Below are 12,241 nucleotides of genomic sequence, written 5' to 3'. Positions count from 1 at the left end.
GCAGCGGCCACTCGGGGCGCCTCCTCCCGGCAGCATCCAACTTTCGGAGCGGCTGGTGTAGGCAGTGTCCTTATTGCTGGTTGGAACTCAGGGGCCACAACAGCCTGTGGCCACTTCCAGGCGGCAGAGCCCTCGGCGGGATGGGCAGGGGGCTCCGGTCCCCACCCGGCGTGTCCTCAGGGCGCCCTCCCCCTGGACAGGTGTGGCGGCGGGTCGTGAGGCTGTGGACGCGTATGTAACTGTAGAAGGGACCGTGTGCAGGAAAGGGCAGAAGACCCGCCTGCTTGGGTCGGTAGGTCATTACCAAGCAAGCCGCCACCAGAGCCTCGCTGTCCCCGCGGGGTCACCCTGAGCTCCACCCTCTCCCTCCCCCTCCCCCTCGGAAGGAACCACCATCCTGACTTCGTAATGACTGTTTTCTCAGTTTCCTTTTAGTGTTATCACCTGTGCATTTTTGCCTACGAGCGTTTCCCTTTGCCTGTTTTGAGTTATGCGGGTGGATTTACGTCTCCTTCGTGTCGTGCTTGTGGGGCTCCCGCCCGTGCTGCTTGGAGCCGTGTCCTGCCACGTGGGTGCAGTGATGCTGAGCAGCTCTGCAAATGGGTCTGGGAATCGTGCAGCTCAGAGCGTCCTGGTCCCTAAGCGAACAAGTCCCTCGGGGGTGCACACCTGGTAGGGATATTGCTGGACACTGAGTGTGCATATTTCTACTTCACCTGATGGGGTCAAAGAGTTTCCTAGTTTACCATTCCACTGGAAGTGTCAAGTGCCTGGTCTGCTCTGTTGCATTTTCTATTGTTTGGTCTTTTTCTTAATGATTTGTGGGCATTCTTTATTCTAGATTCTAGTCTTTTTTTAAAATATATTTTTAAAAATATTTATTTATTTATTTAGGCTGTGCCGGTCTTAGTTGCGGCATTCGGGCTTCTTAGTCGTGGCATTCGGACTTCTTAGTTGCGGCATGCAAACTCTTAGTTGCGGCACGCATGCAGGATCTTGTTCCCCTACCAGGGATCGAACCTGGGCCCCTTGCATTGGGAGCGAGGAGTCTTACCCACTGGACCACCAGGGAAGTCCCTAGATTCTAGTCTTTTATCAGTAATACGTGTTGTAATGATAATGATTTCCTCCCAGTCTGTGAGTTGATTTTCTAAACTCTACTTATCGTGTCTTTTGATGAATAAAATTGTTCGTATAGTTGACGTTGTCGATTCTCTTCTTTATGGTCAATGCTTTTGATTCTGTTTTGGTTTTGTCTCGTATAAGAGATCCGTCCCTGCCTCTGAGGTTGTAGAGATAGTCCCTGCGTTCTCTTATGAAAGCTTGATAGTTTTGCCTTTCACATTAGGGTCTTTAAAGCCTGACTTTTTTTTTTTTTTTTGCGGTACACGGGCCTCTCACTGCTGTGGCCTCTCCCATTGCGGAGCACAGGCTCCGGACGCGCAGGCTCAGCGGCCATGGCTCACGGGCCCAGCCTCTCCGCAGCACGTGGGATCCTCCCGGACTGGGGCACGAACCCGCGTCCCCTGCATCGGCAGGTGGACTCCCAACCACTGCGCCACCAGGGAAGCCCTAAAGCCTGACTTTTAAAATGGAAATAAAATTCACATAAAATTAACAATTTTAAAGTGTATAATCCAGTAGCATTTAGTACCTGGCCATGTCATGTTGGTCTTTTATTGTATCAATACAGTATAGTACAGTGATTGACTGTTGTATGTGAGATCACTCTTGCATTCCTGGGATAAATCCCACTTGAACATGGTTTACTACTATCTTGGAGACTTTTTCATTTCTCTACATATGGGATATTGGTCAGTAGTTTTCTTGTGATGTCTCTCTTCTTTCTTTTATTGGACTTCATGAGACTGCCAATTGGTTTCTTCAGTCAATTCTGAAAAATGCTCACGTATTTTCTTTTCAGATATTGCCTTTGCCCTCTTTCCTCCCAGAGCCGTCTTTTTTTTTTTTTTTCCTGGCCGTGCTGCATGGCTTGTGGGATCTTAAGTCCCCAACCAGGGCTTGAACCCGGGCCCTCAGCAGTAAAAGCCCTGAGTCCTGACCACTGGCCTGCCAGGGAGTCCCCCCAGAGCTGTCTTTCAACGTGTGTGAGGCCTCTCGCTCTCTCTTCCCTGTCTCCTAATGTCTTTCGTGTCTCCTTTGTTCTTCCATTTTTGGTCACTTTATACCACATCCTAGACATTTTAGACTTGCCTTGTAGTTCACTGATTCTCTTTTCCGTTGTGTCTGATATGCTGCATACTTTCTGCTACTGTATTGTTTCGTTTCTAGAAGTTCTAATTGGTTATTTTTCAAAGCTGATGTTATTGTTTATGATTTCCTGTTCTCTACACATATTTCAAGGCATGTTTTATCTCTTTAAACAGTGTAAGCATGATCTTATAATTTGTGTATGGTAATCTTAACATCTGATGTCCTCTTCTTTAAAAGGAAAATTTTCATTGAAAAATAGCGTACAGACAGAAGCGTGCCCACATTGTGAGGGTACAGCTCAACGAGTTTTCAGAAGATGAGTGCACCTGTGTGGCAAGACCTAGAACATTATCAGGACACCTGCAGCCTCCCTCACACCCCCTTCTGGTCCTTGGCCATTGAGCCAACCTCTCTGACTTCTAAAACCATAGTTCAGTTTTGGCTCTAAGTAAATTTCCTATAAATGGAATCGTATTATGGGTACCTTTTTGTGTCTGGCTTTCTGTTTTTTGTTTTTTTTGGGCTTATTCTTGCTTTTAGAAGAGTCCATGCATTACTATTGCTGTGCAGGATTCCATTATGTGAATGGGCCACAGTTAATCTGGTCATCCTGTTGTTGGTAGACACGTGGTGTTTCCAGTTTGGGCCCATTAGGAGTGATGCCACCGTGGACGTGTTCCTGTGCACGTCCTGTGGTCCCACGTGTGTTCCTATCGTGTGTACACTGAGGAGTGGACTTGATGGTTCAGTGGTAGGAGACACCAGCACACGGTGCTTTCCAGGCTGCTCGTGCCAGTTGACACCCCCCTCCCCCAGCAGTGTGCAAGGGCTCTAACTGTCCCACTTCCTCTCTCACACTTGGCCTGTCCGTCTTTTTCACTTAAGCGTCCTTGACTTCTGTCAGTGGTGCTTTGTAGTTTTCAGTGACACGGTCTTGCACATCTTTTGGAAGATTTATTCCTTAGTTTCATGTTTCTTGACATTATTATAAATGGTATCTTTCTTTTTAAACATACCCTTTTCTCTTTGTTTCTAGTATTTTAAGATAGTATTGAATTTGCATACTCACCATATCTAGTTCCCTTGCTAAACTCATTTGTTAATTCTAATAATTTGTCCGTAGATTCTTTTGCATTTTCTGTATACACAATCACATCGTCTTGAAAATCATCATAAATTTCTTTCTTTCTTTTCAATCCTACCTTTCCATTCGTTTTTCTTACCTTATCGTACTGGCTGGGACCTCCAGGACCTCCAGTACGCTGTTGACCAGAAGTGGTCAGCAGGCATCCGTGTTGTGTCCCTAACTGGGGAGGGCGGGTACGATATACATTTTTTTTAGAATTTTATTTGCCAATGGTAGGATCGATCCTAAAAAGCTAGGTAACATATTCCCGTGTCACTGCAGTCCCTTTGAAGGGTTTATTGTGAGAATGCAATGGAATTGAATGCAAAACACTCAGAATAAAGCTGGCCATGTAGCAGATAGATGCTGCGTCCCCAAATGGTCCTTAGGTAGTTTGTCGTCGTCGTTGTACATTTCAAATACAAAAAACTTCAAATTAACGTCAAGGATTGCTTGATTAACTTAGGGCTGCGTTCTGCATCTTTTGCTAACCCAGAAAAGCGCATTCTAGTTTAAAAGGGCTTGTTTAAGGCAGGTCTGACCTCTGAGTTTTGCAGCGGCTACTGCAGAGTTTGTGTCAGCAGCGCCTCTCCAGCTGTTATTAGGGATCACTGAAATAGTCTCAACTCCCCCAATTTCGGCAAAATTCCCGAATGCAGGAACATTTGCCTCATCCGTCCCCGACGAAAACCACATCCCTGAGTTCTCCTGCAGCCCTGGTAGTGGCTGTGAGCAACAGGGACTTCTCTGAGTTGGAGACGCTGTTTCAAACCCTCCGATCCTGGGAGAGAAGAGCAAACAGGGCCCGGGGGTAAAACCTACAGCTTGAATTTATTGTCCTGAACTTACTGACGTTCAGGAAGAGAGCTGTGTTGTTCTTTCCAGTGCTGTGCTGGAGCCCATGACGGGACCTCTGATGACAGCTGCCAGCTGCTTTCAGAATTAATGTCCAACCGCCTCCCCCCCCCCGCCCCGGTATCCAGGGTCCTTTCCTCTCTCCCCGCAGAGGGGGTGCCGGCACCGACACGTAAAACACCGTGTGGCCTGGGGTGTCATAACTCCACCTCTCCCCCCCTGCCCGACGGCTGCCTGGCCCAGGAGCGTCTGATGGAGGGGATGAGGGACCGCAGATCCCTGCCCTGCAGAGTCAGCCACTCGCAGCCTTGATTCCGGTGGCGGGAGCTGGAGCAGCTGCCGGGAGAGGGAAGCTCCGAGCTCCTTTCTTTAACCGCGTCCGTTGTGCAGGCCGCCACCGTCGTCTGTGTCACGGTTACACCTCCTGCAGGTTAGGGCCCCTTCCCCAGTTCCCGTGGGAGAGACGCACAGTCCAGGAGCGGGCAGGATCGGCCCTGAACATCCAAGTCAGGGCCTGTGGCCTAACTGTGAGCCTGTTCAGGGGCAGCAAGGGTTGTTTCAGAGTCTCTCCTGGCTGTGTTATCCGCCTAAGACGTGGGAAGGTGGTCATTGTGCTTCTGGGTCTGGGGCCCAGTGTTGGGCGGTAAGGTGGTCCCATGTGTGTCCTGGGTGCGGGGGACACGGAGGCCTCTCCAGGTTCTGGTTACCCAGACCCCTCCTTTTATTCCTCTGCTGGGTGTGTTTCTGCCTGTTCACCAGGGAACAGATACAGGCCCAGCTCTGAGATGTGGCGGGTTCAGGCCCAGACCACTGCAGTGAAGGCGGCACGTCGGTAAGGAGAGTCACAGGAACTTTTTGGCTTCCCAGTGCCTAGAAAAGTGATGTTTACGCTCTCCTGAGGTCTGTTAAGGGTGCGATAGCATTACGTCTAGAAAAACAACGTACAAACCTTAATTTTAAAATACTTTGTTACCGTGCTCACTTCAGCAGCACATATACTAGAATTGGAACGATGCAGAGAAGATTAGCGTGGCCCCTGCGCAAGGATGACTCGCAAATTCGTAAGCGTTCCATATTTTTCCAATAAAGGCGTTTAAAAAATAAGTAAAAAAATAAAATACTTTATTACTAAAAAAATGTCAAAACAATTACAAGAGTAACATCAAAGATCATTGATCACAGATCACCATAACAAATATAAGAATAACGACAAGGTCTGAAATATTGCGAGAATTACCACAGTGTGGCGCAGAGACACAAAGTGAGCAAACGCTGTTGGAAGAAATGTGCCAATAGACTTGCTCAGCCGGGGTTGCCGCAGACCCTCAGTTTGTAGCCCACCGTGTCCGTGAAGCGCGGTAAGACGAGGTGTGCCTTATATGAGAGAGAAGAGCAGAGCCTCGTATCTGCCACCTTCCTGGGAACTGACAAACGTTTTAATCTAGAGAAAAGAGTTAGAAATCCAAAACGCAAATAAAAGCGGTAGGTGCTCGAGTATGTCTTCCGAGCGCCCCATGGGTTTCCCTTTCTCCCCCGTGGGCTTTCTGTGTACAGGGCACTGGGGGGGGGGGGAGTGCCCTGGCAGCGGTTCCTATCCTAGCTGAGTTCCAGAACCTTCTGGGGAGCTTTTACAAGAATGCAGATTCCCGGGTGTCCCTCAGACCTGCAGGACCAGATAAACCTCTGACCTCGCTAACTCGGTCACCCCTAGCGTAGCGAGAAATGTCCAGGGCTGGGCCGTCCAGCCCAGCTCACGGGGAGGCGTGATCCAGAAATGGAGCGCGTCTTCTTCACCCAGTGGCAAGGTTGGGCGTTTTCCTCTAAGATGAGTGACTTGGCACGTGAGATCACCGCCGTACAAGGCCTGGCCGCTCTCGTCACGTTATCCTGCCAGCGCCGCTCCCCTGTGGGCCAGGGCTTCTCCGTGGTGTGTCTGTTACCGAATCCCCATCATGGTGGCGGTGGAGGGGCCATGGGGACGACCTTGCTCGGGACGCGGGCTCCACCGTGACGCCCCAGATCCAGTGTGCAGAGCCTGGACCACGAGGCTGTGGGTCTGCCTGGACCAGGCTGAGAACCCCAGGCCGCGCCCCGCAGGCCGCTGGCTTGTGGGTGACGCTGCCCACACGTCCCTCCTGTCGCCGCCCAGCCTCCATCCCAGGCTTAGGGAGGAGGTTGTGCTCAGAGCCGGGCAGACACGCCCTGGGTTTGCGCGTCGTTGGGATGCGTGGATTGTGGTGGTGAAGCTGAAGTGGGATCAGACGCGGCGCGGCACCCTCATCGGCACCCGAAGCCACGACCCTCCTCAGGACGCCTGGCCGAACGACCGGTCTCCAGCGGCCTCATCAGGCGCCCCCGCCGCCAGGCCCCCAGCCCACCTCGGGGCAGCCGCAGAGTCCTACACACGTGCGAGGACCTCAGAGTGTTTATGATTTTTACTTTACACCTGAGTACTTGCCTTCCAGAGTTGACATAAACATTTTTAATCACATTTATTTAGAGTTTTAAAAAATAAAACGAGTAAAACATCACACAGAGTTATCCGTAAAGCATGTCCTATCACGTGCAGTATGTGATGTCACACGTGTTCTAGCAGCTCCCATACGGCATGCAACGTGCCTCCCCGGGCTCAGACCCCCACCTGTCAGGCGGCCGTTTCTTGAACTTGCTCTGTGCCTTTTCTGTCCGTTTTTGAAAACAGCTTTACGTGCACATGTACGCACACCGTGAGCAGCATGCCGCGGGGTTTTGTGTGCTCTTTTCAGCATGTAAACAGAGGTCCCACACCCTACCCATTGCTCCCCATCTGCCTTTCCACCCGCCACTGGGTACAGGCTGGGCCCAGCTTTCCCTGCAGCATCTCTGCCCTGTGCGAGGATAGTCCCCGTGGAGGGTTGCGTGGGGTTCCGGGGCCTTCCTCGCTCAGGTGTCCACACGTGTGAGGGTCCTCGTGGCTGTGCTGCCCGCAGGGTGTGCACGGATCTGTCGGCTGGACCTTGTGGGTTGCTCTGCACGTTGGCCGTGCTGGCGTTGGCGGCCCGGCGGCCCCGGCCTTGAGCTGCCGCTACCTCCCTCCCGACAGCCCTGGCCCTTCAACCCTGAGGGCCTGTGGATGAGCCCTGGACGCTGTTCCAAACTCCCCAGGCGGCCCTGAGCGCGGGCGGGGTGAGAGCCCCTGCTTTAGCCTGGGAGGGGGTCAGCTGCGAGGGGACGTGGGACCCCAGCTGGAGGAGTGGTGTCCAGTCGGCCGAGAGTGTGCGCCCACGCCCATCTGCTGCAGTCCCAGGGACGCTGGCCCTGGTCGCTCGGGCCTCGTCCAGGGCCTCTGCGGGCCCCCAGGAATCGAAGAGGAAAGGGTGACCTTATGGGCTCTGCTGCTGCCCGGGAGCCCCAGCACTTGTGCAAGGTGGTTCTGAGGTGCATCCTCTCCTGCAGCCCCGTCCTAGGAGGAGGAAAAGCCTGGGCTAGAGCGTCGTTTTGGACTGGTTTTTAAATGTCTTCTTCCAGGCAGGGCCCCCGCTTGTGCCGTGATGCCCCAGCCGTGAGAGCGGGGGGTGGGACTGGTGAGGCTGGGGGCTGCCTCCCCGCCTGCCCCCACCTCTGTTCCTCCATCCCTGCCTCCTGCCCTCGGCCTCCTCCTTCCCCTGACCCGCCCCTCTTCCCCCACCCCTCCCCCCGCCCGCTGCCCTGCCTGACGGTCGCTGGCCCGGCTCTGCAGCAGGCGGGGAGCAGCGGGCGCCCGGCAAACGGCTCGCACTGCGGCTGAGCAGCCTCCCTCCTGCAGCCCCGGCTCCCTGTGGGCTGCCGGGGACCGGGCTCCCTTCTCCTTCTGGAAGGCAGGTCGGTGTTCCCGGGCGCCCTCGGCCCCCGCTTGCCCACCTCACTTGCCCTGGGTTTGTCTGGTTTTGTTTGGAACGGTTACAGGAAGGGATGCTGCAGACAGAGGCTGTGTGGAGGGCCCTCGGCAGGGGGCTCAGAGAGGAAGGCCTGGGGCAGCCGGGGAAGGCGACGGTGACAGGAGACTGGCCCTCGAGTTCCGTGTGGCTTCTCAGCTTTCACGCGGCATTAGTTTAAAAGAGCGCTTCCTGCGTGTAGAAGGGTAAGGCTTTTGTGGGGTGTGCACGGGTGTGCGCGTGTGCATGCGTGTGCCTGGCCGTGTTGGAGGTGCCCCGGGACGGAGCAGCCGTGTTCTGGATGGAGACCAGCCGGCCCTGTGGGCTGGAGTGACGTGGCGAGTTGACTGCTTCCTCCTTGTAAATGGGGGGGGATGATGAACAGTCGTCACCTAATCAGCTCACGCACGCACACACGGGCTGCCAGGACGGGACAGGGGATGGGCAGGTTTTGGGGTCGGCGTGGTACCCACGAAGCCCCCAGCACGCTGACTCTGCGGGGGTCGAGGCTGTGGTGGGCTTGGCATCCCGCGGGGAGGCCGTGGTGCTGGCTGGTCTCGGGGCTGGGATGCGCCACGGGCTCCTGTGGGGCGTCTGGGGCCTCGGACGGCCGGGCTGCCTGGCTCTCGGGGCGAGCCCCGGAGGAGCCACGGCCTTCCGAGGATGCGGTCTGTGGGCAGAGTCCCGCGGCCGCCTGCAGGCCTGCTTGACGGAGCCGCGACCCGTGTTAGGAGCGGCCTCGAGCCATCTGTTCACCCCGCGCTGCTTCTGCCGCAGGGATAAACGCCCAGGCCCGGAGACTGCAGCGGAGCCGCGCCAAGGGAACCACAGCCCCGGCCGCGGGGGGCACCTGGAGCCCCCCTCCACCCCGCCTGCGCCGCACGGTCAGCGAGACCAGCCTGGGCTCGGCCATTGCCCCGCCGTCCACTGCCCGGGGCCCCGAGGAGCCCGGCCAGGACGCCATGCGCTGCTCCCTCTACGAGTCGCCCCACCTGCTGCTCCTGCAGGGCTACAGCCAGCAGCACGTGAGCGCCCCTCTCCTGGGCCCGAGGCGGTGGGAGGGGCGGCGGCCAGCAGGGCGTGGGAGGCTCTCGGCTTGGCGCCCCCGCCCCTCTGCTCCTTACTGACCACGTCAGCGGGGGACTCGCGGGCCGGAGAAATGGGCTGCGGGGGAGCACCCCATTGGGTCCGCCCTAGACGCTGGAGGAGGGTGGCGGCTTCCCCGTCCTCTGCTTCCAGAACATTCTTTCGTCCAGGCTGCAGTGGGCGGCAGCAGGGCCTTGGGAGGGGGTCCCCCCAGCTCCTCACTCACTGATCCCAGTGTGGGTCTTACCTGGTACTGGGCCCCCTTCCTGCCCGGCCTGGCGGGCCCCTGGGGAATGGCCCCCGTGGGCTGGGCCGCAGGCCTCCCGCGGCCTCGAGCGTGTGCGGGGCGGCTTCCTCTGAGGAGTCCCGCAGGCCCCCGCCCCGCGCCCGCATTTCATACCACTTTTGTCGGAGGCCTCTTGGCCTGAAGGGGCTCGCCCTTGGCGACCCCGCCGACCCTGCCCGTGCTGCCGCCCCGGGGAGGTCTGCTGTTCCTCCCGGCCTCTCGCTCACCCGCGTGTCCCCCGCTCCCTTTCCTGCTCCACCTTCCCCGCACGCTGTGTGACCTTGTCAGGGGTCTGCAGCTCAGGTCCTGGGAGGCATCTTCCCTCCCGGAGCCGGCGCAAAAAGGGGGGGCGCCTCCCCAGCTTGTCGCCGTCACCTGGCGGAGCGGGCGGGCCTGGCGTGTCTGTAGACCAGTGTCCACGTTCAGGTCTGCCCTTGGCTGGCCTCTCATGTCTCGAAGCTGGGGCCTCTCCCCCACCGCACCCCGGGCGTCTGGTGTACCACCGAGGCTGCTCTGGGAGATGGGGTGGGCGCCCAGTGTGGGCAGGCAGCGGGGCAGGAAGGGCTCCGGGGGGCGGGGGGGGGGGGTGCTGCCCAGGGCGGCTTAGGTACCAGGGGTGGAACTGCCCGAGTGGCGTCCTGCCCCTGAGGTCTGGTGTCTGCGTTTCAGGACAGCCTGGTCTACGTGCTCAACCGGGAGCGGCACACGGTGGGCCAGAGGACCCCCTCCAGCAAGCCCAGCATCAGCCTTTCGGCCCCCGACATCCTGCCCCTGCACTGCACCATCCGCAGGCGCCGGCCGTTGGGCCGAGCTCAGGCGGGGGCACAGCTGGTCCTGGAGCCCATCCCCGGGGCGTCCGTCTCGGTCAACTTCTCGGAGGTGGGGGGCCGCGCCGTGGCGCTGCGCCACGGGGACCTGCTCTCCCTGGGCCTGTACTACCTGCTGCTGCTGAAGGACCCAGCGCAGGCCCAGCCCCTGCCCGCCCAGGCCCTGGCCCGCCTCCGGGCCGTGCCGGAGAGCTGTAGGATGTGCGGCGCCCCGCTCCGGGCCCGGGGCGCCTCGGTCTCCGCGAGGCCCGGACCCCCCCGGGCGCGGCCGCTGCACCTGGAGTTCGAGCCCGACATGGAGGACGCGCTGCTGCAGCGGATCATGACGCTGGTCGAGCCGGGCGGCAACGACCACAAGCTGACCCCCGCCTTCCTCCTCTGCCTCTGCATTCAGCACTCGGCCACCCGCCTCGAGCCGGGCTCCTTCGGGCAGCTCCTGCTCAAGATGGCCAAGATGATCCGAGAGACGGTCTGGGTCAGTGGCGGGGCGGGGGGCGGTTCGCTGCCGGCGGCCTCGGCCGGGAGAGGAGCGGGTGGGAGCCGCGGTCGCCTGGGTGGAGGGCGCGAGCTCCCCCTTGACCGAGACCAGCCCTCGTCGCTGTCGGGCGAGCAGGATAGGCAGGGCCGCCGGGGGAGCTGGGGTAGCCGCCGAGGGTTCGGCTTCGTGAGCTCCGGTCCTGTGTCCCTCCTCACGGCCCAGCCCTGCCGGCGCCCAGGCGGCCTGGGAGCCCCGCGCTTTCTGCCGGGAGCAGGTCGAGACCCTGCCGACACCCCACTGCAGAGCCCTTGTCGGGTAGGGGGGAGGGGGGGCACAGGACCGGTCGATGCTGTCCATTGAAACTTCAGCCAGGATGGTCTCTGGACCGCGGCACCACGCACGTCCAGGTAGAATTCCTTGCTGGGGGGCTGACCCCTGCACCGCAGGCCTCCCCCCTCCCCCCCGCGGCTGGCAGCACGCCTCCCCTCCCCCCTCACGGAAGCGGCTTCAGGCACTGCCAGACGTCCCCTGGGACCAGAGCACCCGGCGGGCATCTCCTGCCCCTCCAGGGGCTGGACTCCCTGGGGAGCCGAAGGCTGGCTGGTAGTTACACGCAGTCCTTCAGAGAGACCCCCTTAGTCTCAGCTGTGCTCACCCTGAGGCAGACGTGGGAAAAGGAAACCAGTTGGCCGTGTAGACACTGGATAGATTCCTCAGATTAAAATCTGCATTTAAAACGTTTGAAACTTTTTAAAAGCAAAAGCCATGCTGGCCTGCCACATCCAAAGGTTTGTGCAAGCGATCTGTGCCTCGTGCGTATCTGAGCCGCGTCCCCCAGAGTCCCGAGTGGCATTTGGGGTGTGTGGTCGCTTCCCCTCTGTGCATCTGAAGTCCGTGCAGAGTGTGGACCGAGGGGCCTGACGCTTAGAAGCTCTGAATTTCACACGAATCACCGTCCTTTTCTGAGTCTGCTCTGTGCCAGACACTTACTAGTAATCAGATGCTGTTGGACTTAATTCCCACAACCACCCTGACGGCGTAGGTGCTGTGTCCCACGTCACAGCTGAGAACACCGGGGCAAAGGAGGGTGCTGGTGACTCCGGGCAGAGAACTGGATGCCCCCGAGCCCGAGCGTCGTCCCTGGCTCCCCCGCCATGCACGTGGGATCAGCCCTGCGAACCCCCTCCCCTGCCCCCGTGCAGGCTTGGAAACGGGCTCGTGGAGGTGGGACCCCCCACCCCAGGTCCCGGGCCCGGGCGTCCCCCGTACGGCTTCCCCTCTGGGGTGTGAGAAGTCTGTCTAGAGCCTTGAGTTTCATTTGTATGTCTGTTTCTTGGGCATCGGCAGCTCCTCTGCGTCCCCCAGTGCTCACGTGTCTCGTCAACTCAGGCCGATGTGAGCCTCTGAGAGAACGTGTGAGGGAGGCGCGGTTAGGACCACGCTAAGCCGGATAACGGCACTAAAGCAAGAATGAGT

General features: G+C 58.1%; 1 protein-coding gene and 1 non-coding gene across 17 annotated transcripts in view; both read left to right on the top strand.

Annotated features, from left to right (window-relative positions):
* RADIL (Rap associating with DIL domain) overlaps window positions 1–12,241 on the top strand; it is a 73,935-nt gene that overhangs the window by 29,622 nt on the left and 32,072 nt on the right. For 15 of the 16 annotated variants that reach the window (XM_073791844.1, XM_033840931.2, XM_033840930.2 and 12 more), the window contains 2 exons: window positions 8,866–9,113; window positions 10,130–10,762. In XM_073791844.1, coding sequence (XP_073647945.1) covers window positions 8,866–9,113; window positions 10,130–10,762 — 881 coding nt within the window. Of the gene's footprint in view, window positions 1–7,793; window positions 8,295–8,865; window positions 9,114–10,129; window positions 10,763–12,241 lie in introns of those variants that run through there. The other variant, XM_073791845.1, reaches the window with a different exon arrangement.
* Window positions 5,170–5,275, top strand: LOC117308398 (U6 spliceosomal RNA). Its single transcript, XR_004522379.1, has one exon. It is a non-coding gene; the product is annotated as a U6 spliceosomal RNA (small nuclear RNA).

The sequence above is a fragment of the Tursiops truncatus genome, chromosome 15 (assembly GCF_011762595.2).
Source record: "Tursiops truncatus isolate mTurTru1 chromosome 15, mTurTru1.mat.Y, whole genome shotgun sequence".
Lineage (NCBI taxonomy): Eukaryota > Metazoa > Chordata > Mammalia > Artiodactyla > Delphinidae > Tursiops > Tursiops truncatus.
Note: the sequence above shows the minus strand (reverse complement) of the source record. Positions and strands in the feature narration are given on the sequence as shown.